This window comes from Tachysurus fulvidraco, chromosome 4, assembly GCF_022655615.1.
Source record: "Tachysurus fulvidraco isolate hzauxx_2018 chromosome 4, HZAU_PFXX_2.0, whole genome shotgun sequence".
Taxonomy (NCBI): domain Eukaryota; kingdom Metazoa; phylum Chordata; class Actinopteri; order Siluriformes; family Bagridae; genus Tachysurus; species Tachysurus fulvidraco.
Window position 1 is genome coordinate 13,968,407 of NC_062521.1, and position 17,543 is coordinate 13,985,949.

Consider the following 17,543-nt stretch of genomic DNA (forward strand, 5'->3'; position numbering starts at 1 on the left):
TTAGTTCATTTGTAACTTAAATGATAAGGACTGTAACATTCATTCCAAGCACAGAAAATGTTTGAAGGTTGTTTGAATATTTAGAAGTATCAACTCAATTCCCAGTATTCATGTGTATGCTTTTGTTACACAGATTGTCCTTTACACTTGCACAATCATGATGCACTACTGTTCAATCCACTGTGATGTTCATAAATTGTGTTGACAGTTTTGCAAAAGTGTAGTTTTATTGATTCTTCTAAAATATTGTTGTATTACATTTATTTAAAAAGGAGGGGGGGCTGATTAAGACATGGTGGCAGTGTGATTGCGATGTTGCACACATCACTGCACAGTTTGATAGTAAATATTTCACACAGCAGAACACCTGGATACTGATTTGATGAATTCTTTGAATTATTCTAATACATACAATTAACTGACACAAATGTTACTTTAGTTAGTAACTATCATAACCAGCTAGATAGGGGTCACGTTAAGAAATGACGTGCTCCAGAACTCCCTGCCGAATCAGCTGCTCACACTTCCATCGAGGCAAAAAATGCTGTGAAGACAAACAAGCTCTGTGTAAATGCAATACGTAATCTGACTTTAAAGTATATGAATGAACAGATTTAGGAACTGATGGTCTCACCTGGCTATTCTTCTTCAAGAGAATAACTGTTCCATCATCGATTTCAAACTCCCCATGATCTTTCAGGCAGCGCACCTGAAAAGTGACAGTGAAGAGAAGAAATGTGGAACAGTAGCAGTGCGCTCTAATGTATTAAGAAATTATTTACTTTAAAAGGTCCATTTATAATAACCATGACTCACCTCAATATACAGGCTCTTGGGGGGTTTCATGTCTTGTGTTATGTCTAAACCCTCCTCTCCTCCAAGTGACCTCATATAAGTGGCCAGCGACTTCTTGTACTGATTAAACCACTCCAACTAAACAGAAGATTGAAAAAGCAACTAGCTGAAGTTCACAATGAGAACATTACTGTACTTCAACATCCTAATGTCTAAATCGTGTTTACGTTGAAGATATATCCTTTGCATCGCTTTAAACAGAGGAACATATTTTATTAATATACCTCCTCTGCACACATGTGGAACCGAATTGTTGTGGGCAGCACACTCCCGTACTCCCATCTGAGAGCACGGATTCGCAGAAGACGGTCATATCTGTCAAAGAAAGGAGAGAAATAAAATGGTAAGTCATTCTGGATAAGGGTGTCTGCCAAAATGCTAGATGGGTAAGATGAATTTCTTAGTTTGGAGATACAGGATTTAAAGTAAATGACTTACAGGTAGGCTGCAATACAGCGCTGGTTCCGCAGCAAGCAGCAGTGACGAAACTTGATGGTTGGTATTAGCTCAGTTTTGCCCTCAGTCTTGGCTTCATTCCTTAAAAAATTTAAATAAAAGTTTCATTTATGAAGCAATACTGTGGTTCTATTTCAGATAGTGAGAAACTTTGAGAGATATGTACTGGCATGAATCTTACACATCACTTTGGTTTTGTTCATATAAAGCTTTCATTTCTTCAAGCACTTGTCGAATGCCATCTTCCTGTAGAGACAAAAGCCTTGAGTTGATTAAATTTGGATTGAGACAATCTTATGGCACATTTGTTCAACATGACACCCATATTGGGACAGTTATAAAGACAAACACATTCAGTGTTGTTAACTTTGTGACTTTTTCACTTTTTCCAAAACTCGATATAGCTCTGCAGATGACATCACCGCTGCATATTACAACTGGTGACAAGTCAAGAGATGTTTGTTCAACCTGAATCAAGTGTGTAAAGCCTGACTCAGTTTCATGATCAAAATTGTCAGCGTAACTGACTTCACTCTTGAGAGACAGACAGTATGGTACCACTGTATCCCTGAGAGAATTGCCATTTTATTTTCTCGGACTCCCGGCCACAGATGGCTGCTGCATCACCAGGATTAACACTCGCGTCCTCTGGATGAATGACAGGGCAATGGTTTAAAGTTACGCCACTTGAGCCTTACTACTGACATTATTTACTTAATATGGTAGAGAACAAAAAAAATATTTGACTCCATTTTATACCTATACAGTTTGTGGAATCATAACCAAAGCTTTCATTATATAAAAAGTCTATTCTATATCTAAATTTAATCTAGAAATCTCATTACTTATATATAACACCCCGCCAATGATCATGACGATTCAATAAATGTCATTTAACACGTAACGACTTTGTGAACATGTAGTCGCTACCTTCCTCTGAAGACAGATCACATACCTGGATGTTAAAGGTTTATTAATCTCTCTTCACCCAGTGACTCTACAGCATCTAGAGATTTAGAAATTCTCGAGTTCCAGCACCAGTTGGACTCTGCTATACTAAAGAGGAGATGCCAACTCCACGTGAGACAACAATCTCCTCAACACAACATTTGTCGGACTGTATATTTATAATCACACCCTCCAGTGTCAGACACATGAGGATGAGGTTCCCCTTTGAGTCTGGTTCCTCTAAAGGTTTCTTCCTCAAGGGAGTTTTTCCTCCCCACAGTCACCTGAGTCGCCTCAGACTTGCTCATTGGGGATAAATACAAACACATTTAAATATCTCTAATATTAATCTTCAATTTTGTATCATATTAATCTTTATATTATTCTTTATAATAACCTTTTGTTCTATGTTTATGTTCTGTAAAGCTGCTTTGAGACAATGTCAGTTGTAAAAAGTGCTACACAAATATTAGAACTGAACTACAAGTTACAAGCTCAGTGCTGTTACACCATGGTTAGAAATGTCTGGCAGTGATCATCACATTGTTATTATGCATTAGATGTTGAAATATAATAATATGCTTAAGGACACACTATAAAACAGGGTATAAGTTACACCTCTGGCTGTATTAGTATGTGACTAGTCACTATGTGATGATGTTAGATAATAACAGCTATAATGTGACCTGTGACACCCATACATACGTTAAAAGCAGGTAACTGGCCGTCGTTCATCCGGTGAAGTTCTCTTATAAGTTCAACTGCCTTTTCACAAAACATTATTAAGCACCCCTTTGCTAAGTTTACCCACTAAATAACAAGCAAATAAACTGTTTGGGTTTCAGGTTTTTCTTGCTATAAAGCCACTACACGTCTTACAAGAGACCGTTTTCGCGGCAAAATGTGTTGTTTGCACCACGTGACAACAGCGAGGACTACGGAAAGTCTAGTGGGACAAAACGAACCGCGGTCTACGCAGTGCTTGTTTACACAACGGTCCACCGAAATCATGTGCAGGACATAATGAGATGAATTAAACCTGGACCAGGGGTCGGCAAACCCGCGGCTCCGGAGCCGCAAGTGGCTCTTTCATCCCTCTGCTGCGGCTCCCTGTAGATTTGGAAAATAAATATTTAATTTAATTTTTTTATTTTTGTTAGTTAGTTTTTAAAAAAATGTAATTATAAATTCTAAGATCACGATGCTCTTGTAACATTAAAGTAAACCGTGTTTATTTATTTATTTATTTATTTCAAAATATGCGTCATAACCGCTGACTTGCGAAATCTGACACACAGAAGCAGGCGCATTTTTGGTTTGCTGCAGCCGGCAAGTTTAATTTTTTATGTCATGCAGGGCGTTCAAGTGTCACGCATTGAGAGTGACAGTCACGCATTGAGAGTGACAGTCACGCATTTCGGTCTTTTCTCACGCTCTCCCGCCGCACATCGTATTCTCACGCAGAAAAACTATCATATATTTAATAAGCCGCAGTGCCCAAAATGTATCAGTCCGCACCGCTGTCTCTGTGGAACCGGGCAGGAATCAAGCGCGTCTCAGTTCTTAGTCGAGCCTGACACTTATCAGCCAATCAAATAAGAAGCTACACAATAGCCAATCAGAAAATAGCACTATCTGGGTAAGATTTAACACAACATCCAATGAAAAAAAGCGAGGGGTTGGAGATGTCACGCTTGCCTGTCTTCAAAACTTGAGAGCCCTGGTCATGAATACGAAGGACTCAATTATACATTAAACATTTTATTTGAAAGTAAACTTCAACCCTTCAAAATATTTTTGTTTGCTTGCAGAAATAAAATTGCGTTTAATCGGTAGCAGTTTATTTCATAAATGCAACACACTACAGTTTTTTTCTATACTTTCCGTAAAAGTAAAAAACGATATATGCAGTGTTATCTTCATTTTAGATGTCAAAAGAATTTTATGGCTCCCTGTGGTATTTTTTCTGTGGTAAACGGGTCCAAATGGCTCTTTGAGTGTTTAAGGTTGCCGACCCCTGACCTGGACCCAACATGCAACCTTCATGCAAACACAAGAGGGACAGCAACAATGCTACCCATTGCACTACATAATTATTCCTGTCTTTTCTTACTTAAATAGGTGTAGATCCTAATTCCAATTTAAGAAAACCACCAGATACGCTTTTTGACTTTTTATCTAGAATCCTTATTACACTTAAAAATGACAAAACTATATAAATAAACAAATTTATATCATACATTTAGCCACAAGAATTGCAATCTCAGAGATTTATTTATGCTTTTCACCAATACCACATTGATACACTGTATATTGCCAGTGTATTGATGCTACATTTATTAAATCTCAGCATTAATTGCTTTTCTGCGGCCGACTTTGAACACCATTTAATGGTTGTACAGTATTTGTGAATGTAAACCATATGATGATATGATAAATGATATGATGATATGATTAATGATATGAATTGTAATTCTGGAACTGCTAAACAAAAAATATGGGGATACTCAAAACGCTGAGAAAGTGGGCTAGGGTCATAGACAGCTTCTGATCTTGCATCATAGTTGACTAGTATTGATAGTAATCAATAGTAATAGACCTTGTTTCTGCTCTTTGCACATGATGACTCACATTTCAGTCGATTGCTGTTTTGCACAATACCTCATGTAATTGCTGCTATAATACTAATGTGTTCATTCCAGTATTTCCACACACATAATATTGTTTGAACATACAGTATTTACACTGGTCGGCGCTGTTTTTGTGTATTGTCTTTTGTGTATTGTCTTGTATTTTGTCCTGCACTGTTTGCACCAGGTCACACAGATGCACTTGATGTGGCTAGGACTACTTACTATGTCCTTAGCTCTGTCTTTGGTTTATGTAGTACCATGGTCCTGGAGAAATGTTGTCTCATTTCACTGTGTACTGCGTCAGTTATATATGGTTGAAATGTCAACAAAAGTTTCTTGACTTGACTAGTAAGAGGAGGTGGTAGCTCCTTGGTAAAGGTGTTGGACTACTGCTTGGAAGGTCCTGAGTTCAAAACCCAGGGCCACAAAGCTGCTATTCCTGAGCCTTTTAATCCTCAGCTGCTCAGCTGTATAAGTTAGATAAAGGCAAGTTGCTCTGGATAAGGGGGTCTTCCAAATGTAGTAGGGAATAAATGAGTAGGGTACCAATGAGTGGAATGAGACGCCATACTGCAGCAACCCACCATGCAGAGACATTTACACACTCAAATAAACCTATAGGCAATTTAGTCACCAATCCACCTACCTGCATATGTGGGAGGAAACTGGAGAACCTGTTGAAAACCTGGATTACAGACAGTAACTTTTACAAACTGTGATTTACCTGCAAACTGCTCCACTATTCCCTCCTCTTTGTTTGTGTATACATTTTTACTTCATTTAAATGAACTTAACAAAGAAATACAATGCCATAATCAGATAATGCTTTATTCAGATGTTATATCTAAAAATTGTGATTATCTAAATTTACATCACTGGCAGGTTGACAGGGTCTGAAGAACATTCTCTCGCACCCAATCCTTTCCACAGAACTTAAACCTGTAAAAGAGAAACACAGATATGAGAATTCTGTGATGTTTTTGATTGATTGTCCTCAGAACTTAATGTACTGATTCTGTAATCTGCTGGATTTTACAGGGTTTGAGAGCTTTCCTCAAAGAAATTATTGTGCTAGGGTCCCTCTATTTATTTGTTTGTTTGTTTGTTTGTTTGTTTGTTTTTATCCATCATGTGTCATAAGTTACATTATTGTTATTGCTTTACTGTAAGCCCCAGTCTTGTGCTGTTAACGTCATAGGAATATATCAAATGACTCACATTTTCCGGTCCCGTCCTCTCTGCACTACTATGTTAGTGGCACCAAACTTGGGCAGCAAAGGGTTTAATACTTTGTTGTTCCATATAAACTTTACAAATGTCAACTCATCAATTTCCTTTTCAACATCGATGAGGAGCTCATAGGTACGACCAGGTGACAACGTGCCTCTGTAACAAATAAGACATAGCTGTCTTCATCCATTATTTCTCAAAATTAGTTCAAAGATTAAATACTGTGGTTTATATGTCAGTTCTGTAAATGTTAGCATTAGTTTTACATATAAATCATAATAAAGCATGTTTCAGGACATATGATGCATACTTGTGAATCTCATACTGGCGAGTATTTCCATTAACACCATATAAAGCCACTTTGAAGTATCCTAAGCTGGTTCGAGAGCCATCAATAGTGACTGTCACCCTATAGCGATAACCTAATAAAAAAAAGAATTTTACTGTCAACAGACATCTGCCAAGTATTGTTTTTGAAATGCAGTCCTACAGGAATTACTGGTTTCAGCCATTATAGAGTGATTTTTAAGTAATTGCCTGTTTGCTTTATATATTATGGTTTTAAAAGTAAAGTTGACAATAGTTCACCTTGTCTGCCACCTAGTAAAAATAATTGAAGTTATAAAATATATTGAATATACTAAATGCAAATATACTTGCTTTTGTGAAACCTACCAGCATGCAAGTTCTTTGTTTTCAAATTCAGATTTTGTTTGCCACAGACACAATCATACAAAGTGCGACATGTAGTGAAATGATTTTTATGACTGTCCATGTATAAAAAAAATGAAATAATAGTCAAACTCAAAATTTAAAGAATGTAATAAGGAAATACAATGCAATTTGTATCATAAGTTCAATTTAGCACTGGGGTATTAGATTTTATATTTCAAAATACATAGACAACGTAAACCTTATGTCCTGTCCTGTCCTTTTTAGCCCACTGACCTGTCAGTGGGCTAAAAACCTCCCAGATTTCTGCAGTTGATAATCATGACATGTTGATTACAGTTGATGAGTCACACATTTAATTACACATGTGAGCAGATATACAGTGTAGGTGGCTTGCGCAAATACGTACGTGAGAAGGGCCGGGCATCGCCTGTGTTCAGATAAAACTTCATCTTATCCACTCCTTTGGTTACATTGAATTTGTCAGAATGGTAACCCATGAAAGGACATGAACTGGAGTCACATGGAAAGCAATGACCCTAAAAGATAAATGTAGCACAACTCATTTATCTTCAAGAATAAATGCTCCTTGAAAAAGCCTAGTGTCTCCTAAATAATAAAGGAAACTCAGAAATGATTTACAGATTCATTCCTCAGCAGGAAAACTTTCTCTAATCCACTGTAAAAATATAACACATTGCGCTTTTTTTTTTAAATCCATCCTCATCTTTCATGTGTCTGATATTGCCACTCCATAAATCAGAACAGATTTTCAGTGTGGGAACAAGCAACTTTATAGCTACAGTTTACAAAGAGCGCAACCAGCAGTCCTTCAGGAGACAAAGTCACATGAGATCCAGTTCTGTGTCTGCTGGAATGTTTTGCTTTTCCCAACCTTGGATAAAGTGCTATTAGCGAGGACAGCTGCAGAAACAGAGTCCAACAATGGAGGCTCTGCCCAAATCATCTTCTAAATAGATAGAAACAGTTCACCAGCATATGACTGGCATGTGTGGTAACAGGCTCACCATTTCACTAACACTTTAACAAACTCTAAAGCCTGCGATGTCCAGACAGTCTTCAAAAAAAATTGAGTAATATTTACAGATGTTTCTTAGATTAACAAGGCTAAGCAGCTTAAGCTCCTTGTTTAATAGTCCAACATTTGCAGCCCTGGGATTCACATAGCTATAGCAAAGCCTTTCAGTCACAAATACAGACATTAACTGTAGGACAATTTCTCCTATTTAAATCAGGATTATCCTATACGTTTAATGCTTTATTGCTTTAAATGATCTTAAGACTGTGTACTTACAGATTCAAACATCTCTTGGTTAGAGCAGGGGTATCCTAAAAAGCCTGCAGGGTTTAGGATGCTGTCAGTGTAGTACTTGTAAGATCTCAGGTGATTGCAGGCAACAAAGTCACGGGTACCTTACAAAGGATAAAAAAACACCCTTACTAATAATATTTACATGAATAATTACAATTATTCATGAGAAAATAATGGGACATTATTAATATCGTGCCTCACCTTCCCAAATGCCATCAATGTCCACAATTTGTGAGATTGCATTCTTTTCACAACCAGGCATGCTTTCCCCTCCATTTGGATAGAAGTCAAGGTGTCCAACTGCTTGAGACATACCAAATCCTAAAAGAAAAAAAGGAATAAATAGCTATATGAATGCATTATGTATATATTGATCTTTAAAATGAAGATATTATGCACAGTTTTATCAATGTCCTCTGATTACTAAGAGTGAAAGAAAGAAAGAAAGAAAGAAAGAAAGAAAGAAAGAAAGAAAGAAAGAAAGAAAGAAAGAAAGAAAGAAAGAAAGAAAGAAAGAAAGAAAGAAAGAGAACTAAATTAAGTAAATCTGTACAAAGCTTAAAATGAAGGAGGTAAAATAAAGGAAGATAAACACGACAAATTAAAATCATAATTATCGTAATAACAGCTAGTCAAATATTCAGAAAATGTGATGTTATATTATTAGTGGTTGGTTTATAGCCTTTTATTCAAGATTAATAAATGTACTTTAGCATATCTTTCTTAATTTTTTTTCATTTGAGTTAAGGCATTTAAACCAGACTTGTTTAAACCGTGAACTAATCTGTTATAAGCAGTAAGTAAAGAGATTGAGAATCTTGTTTAAAATCTCACCAAGATAGGGGATCACGGGAAGAGAATCTGTGTGAATGACATCAACAAACAGGGCATCGCTGGGGTCCAGTCTTACCAGAGCAGGACAGCCCTGGAAATAAGGCTGAGCTGGGTCCAAACCTTAAAATAAAACCAAAGTGTGTGACAAGGTTTTTGGAAACATTACAAACTTTCTTATCCCTACATTGTCTCTTCTTGTCTGTATTTACACATTCTGTAGATATTATGACAAACAAAACCTTATTATTTATGTATCAGTACCCATTGGTCATGTAATACCTGTAATTCTTCCCAGCCTTGGTGTTCTTCGACCAGCCTCTGCAGCTAAGTGTGCACCAAGGCTGTGCCCAATAATATGCACACTTTCAGGATCCTGCTGGAAATTTTCCTGTAGATGTATCAGTATATGTATAACTGATATTTAAAATAAATCATTAAATAAAGTTATTACAAAACAAGAGGTTAACCAAAGTGCTAAAGCTCAACATATACCGTAACAAAAGTCAGGATGCTACAAGTATATAAATAAAATAAGACAGAACACAATTTTCAAGAATAACAAGATGTTAAAAAGAAGGCAAAAAACATGGCAAATATTTTATAAAAATATACAATGTCATACATAAAGCATTTGTAGGTTATTTTTAACAAACTTACCTTAAAGATGGATATCATATAAGCTATCTGAGCTCCGATTACTCGAATGTTATTTGCTGCCTGTGTGTACAGCGATCTTGATCCAGATTTCCAGTCCACACAAATACAGTTTATATCCTCAATGCTCAGCATAAGCTAAGAGAAGGGTGTCATATATGGAGGTAAAAATGATGAAAGCATTACAATTAAACAAAAAAGTACTGCTAAAATCGCTATAAGTAGAAAAAAAATACCTCAGACTTTAACACAGTAGCAACTGCTTTAGTTTTACCTTACACATGTCAAAAAGCCAATTCTCATCTCCTTTGTCGACAAATCCATGGGTTATAAAACGAGTCTTTCTGGTTGCTTGATATTTAGATGCTGCGATGACGTCTGCGTTTGTACTGATTTCCTTGGGAAAAAAATCAACCGAATGTTTATATGATCTTGAGAGGAGTATGCTTTTGCTGCTCCTTTAATTATCTTATAGTGAGGCTACCTGTCATTATGAAACTCATTTTTCATACCACTTTAGTATTCAAACATAAAAGATATATATATTCAATGACTTTATATTTTAGACCACAGGTTGTCAAATCTGGAAATTGAGTAGTCTCTGCCCTGCACATGTTAATGATTTCCCTGCATTAACACACCCACTTCAACACAGAACAGACTGTTACTGAGCTCTAGACATCACAACATACTGTATTTGTACTTATGCATGAAATACAATTTGTACCTTTCACCCCAACATAAACTTTAAATGGTATACAGAAAGGCAGAGAGCTTATTTGCATAGAAGTTCAGACTTACCTGAAAGGAATTAGGGTTCTCCCTTGTGAAAAGTATAAAGCGGGCATTGATCTTCTCAGGGCTCCATGGAAGGCATGGGATGGGTCTTTCAGTAGTGCCACTCCATGGTTTCTCATCAGAAAAGCAGCCAAGCTTGTCATAGCATACCTCCGCACCTCACAATTAATTTATTTAAATGAAAATTAAAGATTTATTATGCAGAAGATTAATACATTATGCAGAAGATTAATACATTTACAGTACAATACAAAATTCTTACCATTTACAGCCCCTACAAGGCAGTGTAAAAGCCCTGAAATCCATAAAAGCCACATCTGAAATCATAAAACAAAACATACTTCAGCAGAATACAGCTAAAATACTATCTATTTTTTAGCATCCAAATTTTACAAATACGTACTTTAATGATGACAGCAACTTGAGATATTCCTAAGCTCCCTATATATGTGTTTGTGTTATCAGGCGTGACAGTGGGAAATGTCCAGGTGAAGAATTGGCACTGCAGAAACAAACACCTGCTCTATTTCAGAGAATGCTATTTCAGAAAAAAGACTTTACATGTCATGTTACCTAAAGTCATTTTACCCAAATGAATTCTAAATGTGATCAAAGTCCTGTTCTGAGATACTGGCTGACTGAAGGATCTGTTAAAGAAAATTCTTTTATTAAAAAATGGGCAAAATTGAGGTTTTCTATCTATAACATCCATTGCAATAGTCTACTTTATATATAGTCTGTTTTATGAGACTATATACATACACTCAGCAATCACCTGTGGACCTGCTCTTTTATGAAATTATTAGTCAATCATGTGGCAGCAGCAATGTGTATGAAATCAGGTCAAGAACTTCAGTTAATGTTTACATTGGAAAAAAAGTTATCAGAAGACTTTCACCATATCATATTTGTTGGTGCCAAATTGGCTGTTTTAAGTATTACAAACTTTTTTAAATTATTAAATGTCCTAATAAAAACACAGGAGATTTAGCTGAAGATTTCATCAATTGAAGTTTGACAATGATGCAGCAAATGTTTTAACGCTATGACTAAATTTTACCTCCAGTTACGGGACTGATGTTTAAAACGCCACTGAATAATATTATTACATATTTCCTGATTTTTGTTGTTGTTGTTCTTCTTCTTCTTCTTCTAATCCATGGAAACTATAATATCAAGTAAAACATCCGAATGTAAAACTGCACCTACTGATCTTATCAGAAAGGGTGACACTGTTGGAGCGTAAGGTAATGTTCCCAGATCACCCAAGTAATAATCACCTGCGGGGCTAATGATTTACAGCTGGCTTATTTGATTGTCCTCGAGTTGTTAGGGTGAAAAGCCAGTCCTCCAGATAGACTTAGATAGTTAGATTTAAAAATAGACAATATTACTTAACATATTGACAATGACAAGGTCTGTCATGAGTCCTATTTCCGGAAAGGATCTGATGCTTTGAAACTATTTATGACATTCTCACGAAACAACATTTGATGTTTGTTTTTTGTAAGTTGTCACAAAATTCTACACTCACATTCCTGTACACCTGCACATTCAGAATGTTATCTGCCAAACTGGCCAATCAGCCAATTATGTGGGAAGGGCACAATGCAAAAAGAATATGTGTGGATGTTCGTACCAAATAGGCTGGTTTGAATATATTAGAAACTGATGATCTTAAGGGATTTTCACACACAACTCTAGAGTTTACACAGAATGGTGAGAAAACAAAAAGACAGTGAGTGAGCATCAGTGCTGTGTGAACAGTTTCTTAATAAGAGAGATCAGAGGAAAATAGCCAGACTGGTCTGAGCATTTTTTGTGTAGTAACTCAAATAATCACTCATTATAACTGTGGTAAGCAGAAAAGCATCTCAGCATTCACAATAAATCAAACCATGAGATTTGTTGTGACAGGATAGAAGGTTGTGATAGAAATCTTGATGGGATCAAACAACGAAAGATCACATCATGTTTCTCTTCTGTCAGCCAAGATCAAGAATCTATCAGGGGCCCAGACGCAGCAAAACTGGACAACTGAAGACTAAGAAAAAAAAAACTCATCATATATTAACAAGGTGTTTATTTTAAGGTGATCTCTCTGTGAAAACTCTAGTGCAGAAAAATTTGAAACAGAAGCTCTGAAATACTCAAACCAGGCTGGCGTGGAAAGGTAGGAAAGGCCCAACACCTCCAGAATCTGAATCCAGAAAAGAAATCCAGGTTTTATTTGAAATAAACGTTATTACCAGCAGATGGCAGCAAAGAGGTTCAGATCATACTTCTAACCGGGTAGCCATTTTTTTTACGCTGTTGTCTCTCATAATATGGAGTTATTATGATTAAAACACGGAAATGTGTACATGAATAAATGTCTAATTCGATGTACTATTAAATAAACTGCAACGCAACGGTGAATACGGTCTTCTGGGACTTTTAATATCCAGGTTAATACTGTTTGAAAATAGCATGAACATCACGTGGAGGGCTCTTTCATTTCCAATGAGCTACAAACACATAAGGATTTTTATTATTAAATATTAAACATTTTGTATGTAGGTACACATTTTACTTTAGAATATATTCCACAGTTCCCCTAAGCACAGAATTATGTTATGAACATTATTTAAATGCTTGCAAGAATATTTTTACTGAAGCAAGATAGCTATATGTTCCTGTATTTTCCATTCAGAGAACACATTAGGCCCAAGATTGTGCCTACTAGTTATTGTTACTATGATATTACTGCGATATTCAATTAAAATGACCAGACAAACAGGGACTTAACTAGAACTCAGGACTAAGTATAACAGTTTTGATAATAGTGAGTTGTGATTTCCATCACTGTAACCAAACTAAAAAAAAAATGTTATGGAGACTTCTGGAGGTCTTCAGGCTCCACTCTGAAAACCAGACCAGACTTCTCCCAGATCAGAATAAACCTTATCAAGCCACACAGAGCATTAGGATCTGCATGGGGTATTATAGGAATTACTGACCTTTCACTATAACACAGAGGTGATATACTGTATGGAGGCAATTTATGTAGTATGGCTTTAAAAATAAACAGGTTCCCTTAGGCCTTCTCTTCCACCTCACCACAGTGATGATTATTATACGAACCTGTGAGCTAAACAATGTACATGATCAAGAGGTTTAAGTACAGAGAAAGCAGTATGATGGATATTTTTGGCTGACTTGTTATAATGCAGAATAGAGTCTGTTTTTCTCTCACTTGACTGCTTATTTATTCTATTGACTTACTCATTTATCTATTTAATCTTATTTATGTTTGTGGTATCTGATATAACATTTAAGCTATTTGTCTAAATTTAAATTTGTTTAATTTAATTTAAATTTTGGGCCTTTTATATCAAGGCTTTTCTTACATATTTAATTTGATCACAAACCCTGAGTTTTAGAGTGAAGATTTCAACATTAACACCCAACGCCAATGCAGGTATGTGTTTTGCCAAATATTTACATATTATGAATGCTACTACAGTCCTGCCTTTTTAATAACCTGCTGGTTATTTGTTCAGCATTGTAACTTATCATAATATAAAATGAAATTGTACATTTATCATATGGTTTTGTTCTTTTTGTGTGAGTTTGCAAGCAATATAGAGCAGGCTGCAGGCTCAAATGGATCCGTTCTTTCTCAGGATTTTGCCTCTGGAATTTTAATCCTGCCAGTGCATTACAATCAGAGGATGGTCCCACGAGATCTGACCAAGGCCTCCAGAGAAGAAAGATCTGACTTGCAGATGACCAGAGGTAATGGGAGCAAGACAGATTTACATAGAAGAAATTCTAGACTATGTGCACAATACATACATGATGTCTAAATGATATTCATTGTGAGGTATGGTGTCTTAATTATGTTACTTATTATTAAAAATAAAAATGCCAAAACACTGTGCACAAAATGAAATTTCTTTTGAATCTGTGTTCCAAATGAAGATTAAAGGTATTAAAGTGAGCCAAACTATCTCTTTAGAATAATTAAAAAGACAAACTGATCAAAAATACATGGAAACACACAGCATGTCTCAGTGTAATATGTGTTTTATGAACTGTTTGCACGAGCATGCTTGATTGAAGACAGATGGAACCAAATGTGAAGTTTCATCTGCCTTTGATCAATTTGTCTTCTTAATAATTCTAGAGAACCATCCAGGCAGACTTTCATTTCTTTAATCCTCATTTAGAACTTTGTATAAAAAGAAATTACATTTCCTCCACAGTTTCTTTTTTTATTTTCAGTACTAATTATCATGATTAAGACACTCTGTTCAGGCTTCAATAACTTTTTTCAAAATTTTCATATTAATTTTGTCTTAGTGCTGGGCCCATGACACGATTTTACTGTAACGTTGATTAAAAAAATGTAATTAGGGTGAGACCTTAGGCTATGCATGCAATTAGTGAATTAGGGCACTAACTCTACATATGACACCCCCATATCTTTTTGACTGTGTTATGTAAGATATTACTTTGATTATGAGTTTTTGATAAAAGGCTTTCATTATTCCATGATTGCAAATCTTCATCCAACAAGTTTCATAATATTCTCGTCTTGTAGTTTTGAGCTAGTTATATCTCAGATATTATTATTACTAACAGCTACAGTTATAAATGTCAAGTTTGTAATAACAGAAAAATGCGTTGGTTCTTGTGTTTCTGTTATTGTGCTTGACACTAGACTTTAAAATATCTGTATACTGAAGAGTCATTTATATATTATTTATACATAATATTATAGTATTGATTATCTATCTATCTATCTATCTATCTATCTATCTATCTATCTATCTATCTATCTATCTATCTATCTATCTATCTATCTATCTATATATATATATATATATATATATATATATATATATATATATATATATATTTGTGTGTGTGTGTGTGTGTGTGTGTGTGTGTGTGTGTGTGTGTGTGTGTGTGTGTGTGTGTGTGTGCACGTGCTACATTTTGTTGCTACAGGGCATAGTTTTGTCTACTTTTGATGGGGCAGTAGACCAATACTGTATATTTAGCAATACTGTATATTTCTGTATATTTAAAAGCAAGTCTTGTGTTGTTATAATTAAAATAAATTGCCTTTGAGTAAGCTTTAATGGCATCCCTCCTAATCTGTAACTTTCAGACAAATAAGCTAGCCAAATAAAGATAACCCTATGAAATGGGTCTTAGAGGATTAAATAAACATTAGTGCTAATTAGGTATAATGGGGTATAATTATTGTTGTTCACAATTTTGTTCATCGTGTAATTTAATCATCTAATCATGTAATTAGAATAATACCCAAGGTAAAACCTTCCATTATATACCTCCTCTATATAATATGAGTATGTTCTAATCCTAATTTGCCGAACAAGTTCTACTCATTGGCTCAATTTAAAAATTTGAACTGTAAAGGTGACAGATCTCTGAGGTGATCGTTACTTTTCGTGGCAGTTCAAAGGTTTTTTTGGGCCAGGGGTCAAGACTACTCTAAATGCGTTTTCTTACTAGTTCACAGACTGCTGTGTGAAGTAAACATAGGAGACGAGAGGATATTTACCCTTCAGTGAGATATTGATTCAGAGTGCTGAGAGGATCATCAGTGTGACCAAGCCTTGTCTGAGAATACAGATCAAACACACACACACACACACACACACACACACACACACACACACACACACACACACACACACACACACACATGCACACACACGCACACACAAACACACACAAATACACACACAGACACGCACACACTTTCTGTAACTACTGCAAGCAATTTTTCTACAAGTGAGTTTGCCTTCTTGATCTCCCAATAGTACAGAGAGCTTAATTTCTCATTTTATTTTCACTATTTATTGTGTTATCAATTGCACACACACTTTCACACATTCACTATTAATTACATCGGGCTCCGTTGTCTTCTGATCCCATTGTCTGTGCTATGCTGTTGTGATGCTGGCAAGTAACTTTGGTAACATTAATATGAGGAATCAATATGCAGAAAATCTTAAAGATGAGGTAACACTGTGCTAATATGTTTGCATGGTTTGTGTTTTGTTTTTTAATATCGGACACCTTTGTGTAAAAAAATAACACCATATCATCAAATAGCTTAAAGAAAGCCATAATTGATCTTCACTTGAACTGAACTTCACCAGTCCAGAGTAAGTCTGTAGTAAGAAGTTTATGTAGTTGTAGTAAATATAAGCACAGAGCATAATTACATATCTTGTCTCATTATTAACAATATTCCTCTTTATATTCATATTCTAATTTAAAATAAGATGACTATAAGTTTTCCCACAAAACAATATTCCCTGTAAACAAGTGAAGAAACTGAATTGAAAGGGAATGTTTCTGTGGACAGCTGAAGGGTCTCAGGTTTAGTTAGGCTGTGGCTGGAGGACTGGGCGCTGTGGCACTCTGGAGTGATGCCTCTTATGTGTTTACGTAATGTTGGCCACGTTCCCTCTGAGAGACAAGGCGCAGCACCAAGAATCCCCTCCACCCTCTTATTACATGGTATTCACGATAAAGTGTTGCTTGCAGCTAGGGGAGGACTCTACAAGTGTGTAGGTCAAACAGATCATTGAGGAGTCACCAGTAACATCTATATCTTTCCATCTCCCGCTCAATTTCACCCTCGTTCCTGCTGTATGATGTTGTAATGTAACTTAGGGAACATTGCTATTGCCAACAAGTACAAGGAGAGAACAGATTTTGTAAGATTTTGTCCTGAAGTGATAAATATTTTGAGTGCTAATAGGTTCACTGAGCTCTATATTTGTTTCAGGGTGTTACTCATTAAAACAAATAATTCTTTATTTTCATTTTAATGAGACAAATCAGGCTACACCAGAAAAAAAAAGATTTTTTTCAACAACTGCACTCTTACATACATTATTTTACAGTCATAGACTCCCTTTTTAGAACACCACACAAAACTATATTCAATGGCTTTTTAGTAAAAAAAAAAAAAATTGAATGTTCTATGTTGCAGCAGAGCTAGAACTTATTTTTACTCTTCAACCTATTTGTCTTTCTCTCAAACTAAGCACTGCTAATTCTTCTGTCTGACAGCAACCTTTGACACGACCTCTTGCCCTACG

The 17,543-nt window shown here is 35.7% G+C and overlaps 2 protein-coding genes across 7 annotated transcripts; both read right to left on the reverse strand.

Annotated features, from left to right (window-relative positions):
• Window positions 1-208: 208 nt before the first annotated feature.
• On the reverse strand, window positions 209-3,232 carry gins1 (GINS complex subunit 1 (Psf1 homolog)). The gene is made up of 7 exons (XM_027142163.2): window positions 2,965-3,232; window positions 1,493-1,557; window positions 1,294-1,392; window positions 1,080-1,170; window positions 817-933; window positions 635-709; window positions 209-544 (listed from the first exon to the last, which is right to left on the reverse strand). Exons 1-7 carry the CDS (start codon window positions 3,037-3,039, stop codon window positions 476-478), a joined length of 591 nt encoding a protein of 196 aa, XP_026997964.1. The 5' UTR covers window positions 3,040-3,232; the 3' UTR covers window positions 209-475.
• A 2,472-nt stretch (window positions 3,233-5,704) lies between these two features.
• LOC113639772 (pancreatic triacylglycerol lipase-like) lies at window positions 5,705-12,178 on the reverse strand. Of its 6 annotated transcripts, none has more exons than XM_027141871.2 (14): window positions 11,474-11,680; window positions 10,817-10,931; window positions 10,676-10,730; window positions 10,417-10,571; window positions 9,890-10,012; window positions 9,619-9,753; window positions 9,241-9,349; window positions 8,962-9,081; window positions 8,329-8,448; window positions 8,110-8,228; window positions 7,204-7,333; window positions 6,433-6,544; window positions 6,111-6,278; window positions 5,705-5,831 (listed from the first exon to the last, which is right to left on the reverse strand). In XM_027141871.2, exons 3-14 carry the CDS (start codon window positions 10,728-10,730, stop codon window positions 5,765-5,767), a joined length of 1,413 nt encoding a protein of 470 aa, XP_026997672.1. In that variant the 5' UTR covers window positions 10,817-10,931; window positions 11,474-11,680; the 3' UTR covers window positions 5,705-5,764. The 6 variants fall into 6 exon arrangements, 5 of the variants coding, with proteins under 5 accessions (XP_026997672.1, XP_026997673.1, XP_047667905.1 ...); XM_027141872.2 differs by having other exon boundaries at window positions 10,817-10,915; window positions 11,474-11,674; XM_047811949.1 differs by lacking the exons at window positions 10,817-10,931; window positions 11,474-11,680 and adding an exon at window positions 12,053-12,178.
• Between the last annotated feature and the right edge of the window lie 5,365 nt (window positions 12,179-17,543).

Bases quoted from the DNA above. Each gene is read 5' to 3' on its own strand.
- gins1 (XM_027142163.2), bottom strand. From the start codon at position 3,039: ATGTTTTGTGAAAAGGCAGTTGAACTTATAAGAGAACTTCACCGGATG. The intron at 1,171-1,293 runs GTAAGTCATTTA...TTTCTTTGACAG, and splicing joins CGCTGTATTGCAGCCTACCT to ATATGACCGTCTTCTGCGAA. The intron at 545-634 runs GTGAGACCATCA...TTGTCTTCACAG, and splicing joins TCTTGAAGAAGAATAGCCAG to CATTTTTTGCCTCGATGGAA.
- LOC113639772 (XM_047811949.1), bottom strand. From the start codon at position 12,163: ATGCTCACTCACTGTCTTTTTGTTTTCTCACCATTCTGTGTAAACTCT. The intron at 8,449-8,961 runs GTGAGATTTTAA...TTTTTCTTTTAG, and splicing joins TCCCGTGATCCCCTATCTTG to GATTTGGTATGTCTCAAGCA. The intron at 7,334-8,109 runs GTAAGTACACAG...TTTATCTTTTAG, and splicing joins ACCAAGAGATGTTTGAATCT to GGTCATTGCTTTCCATGTGA.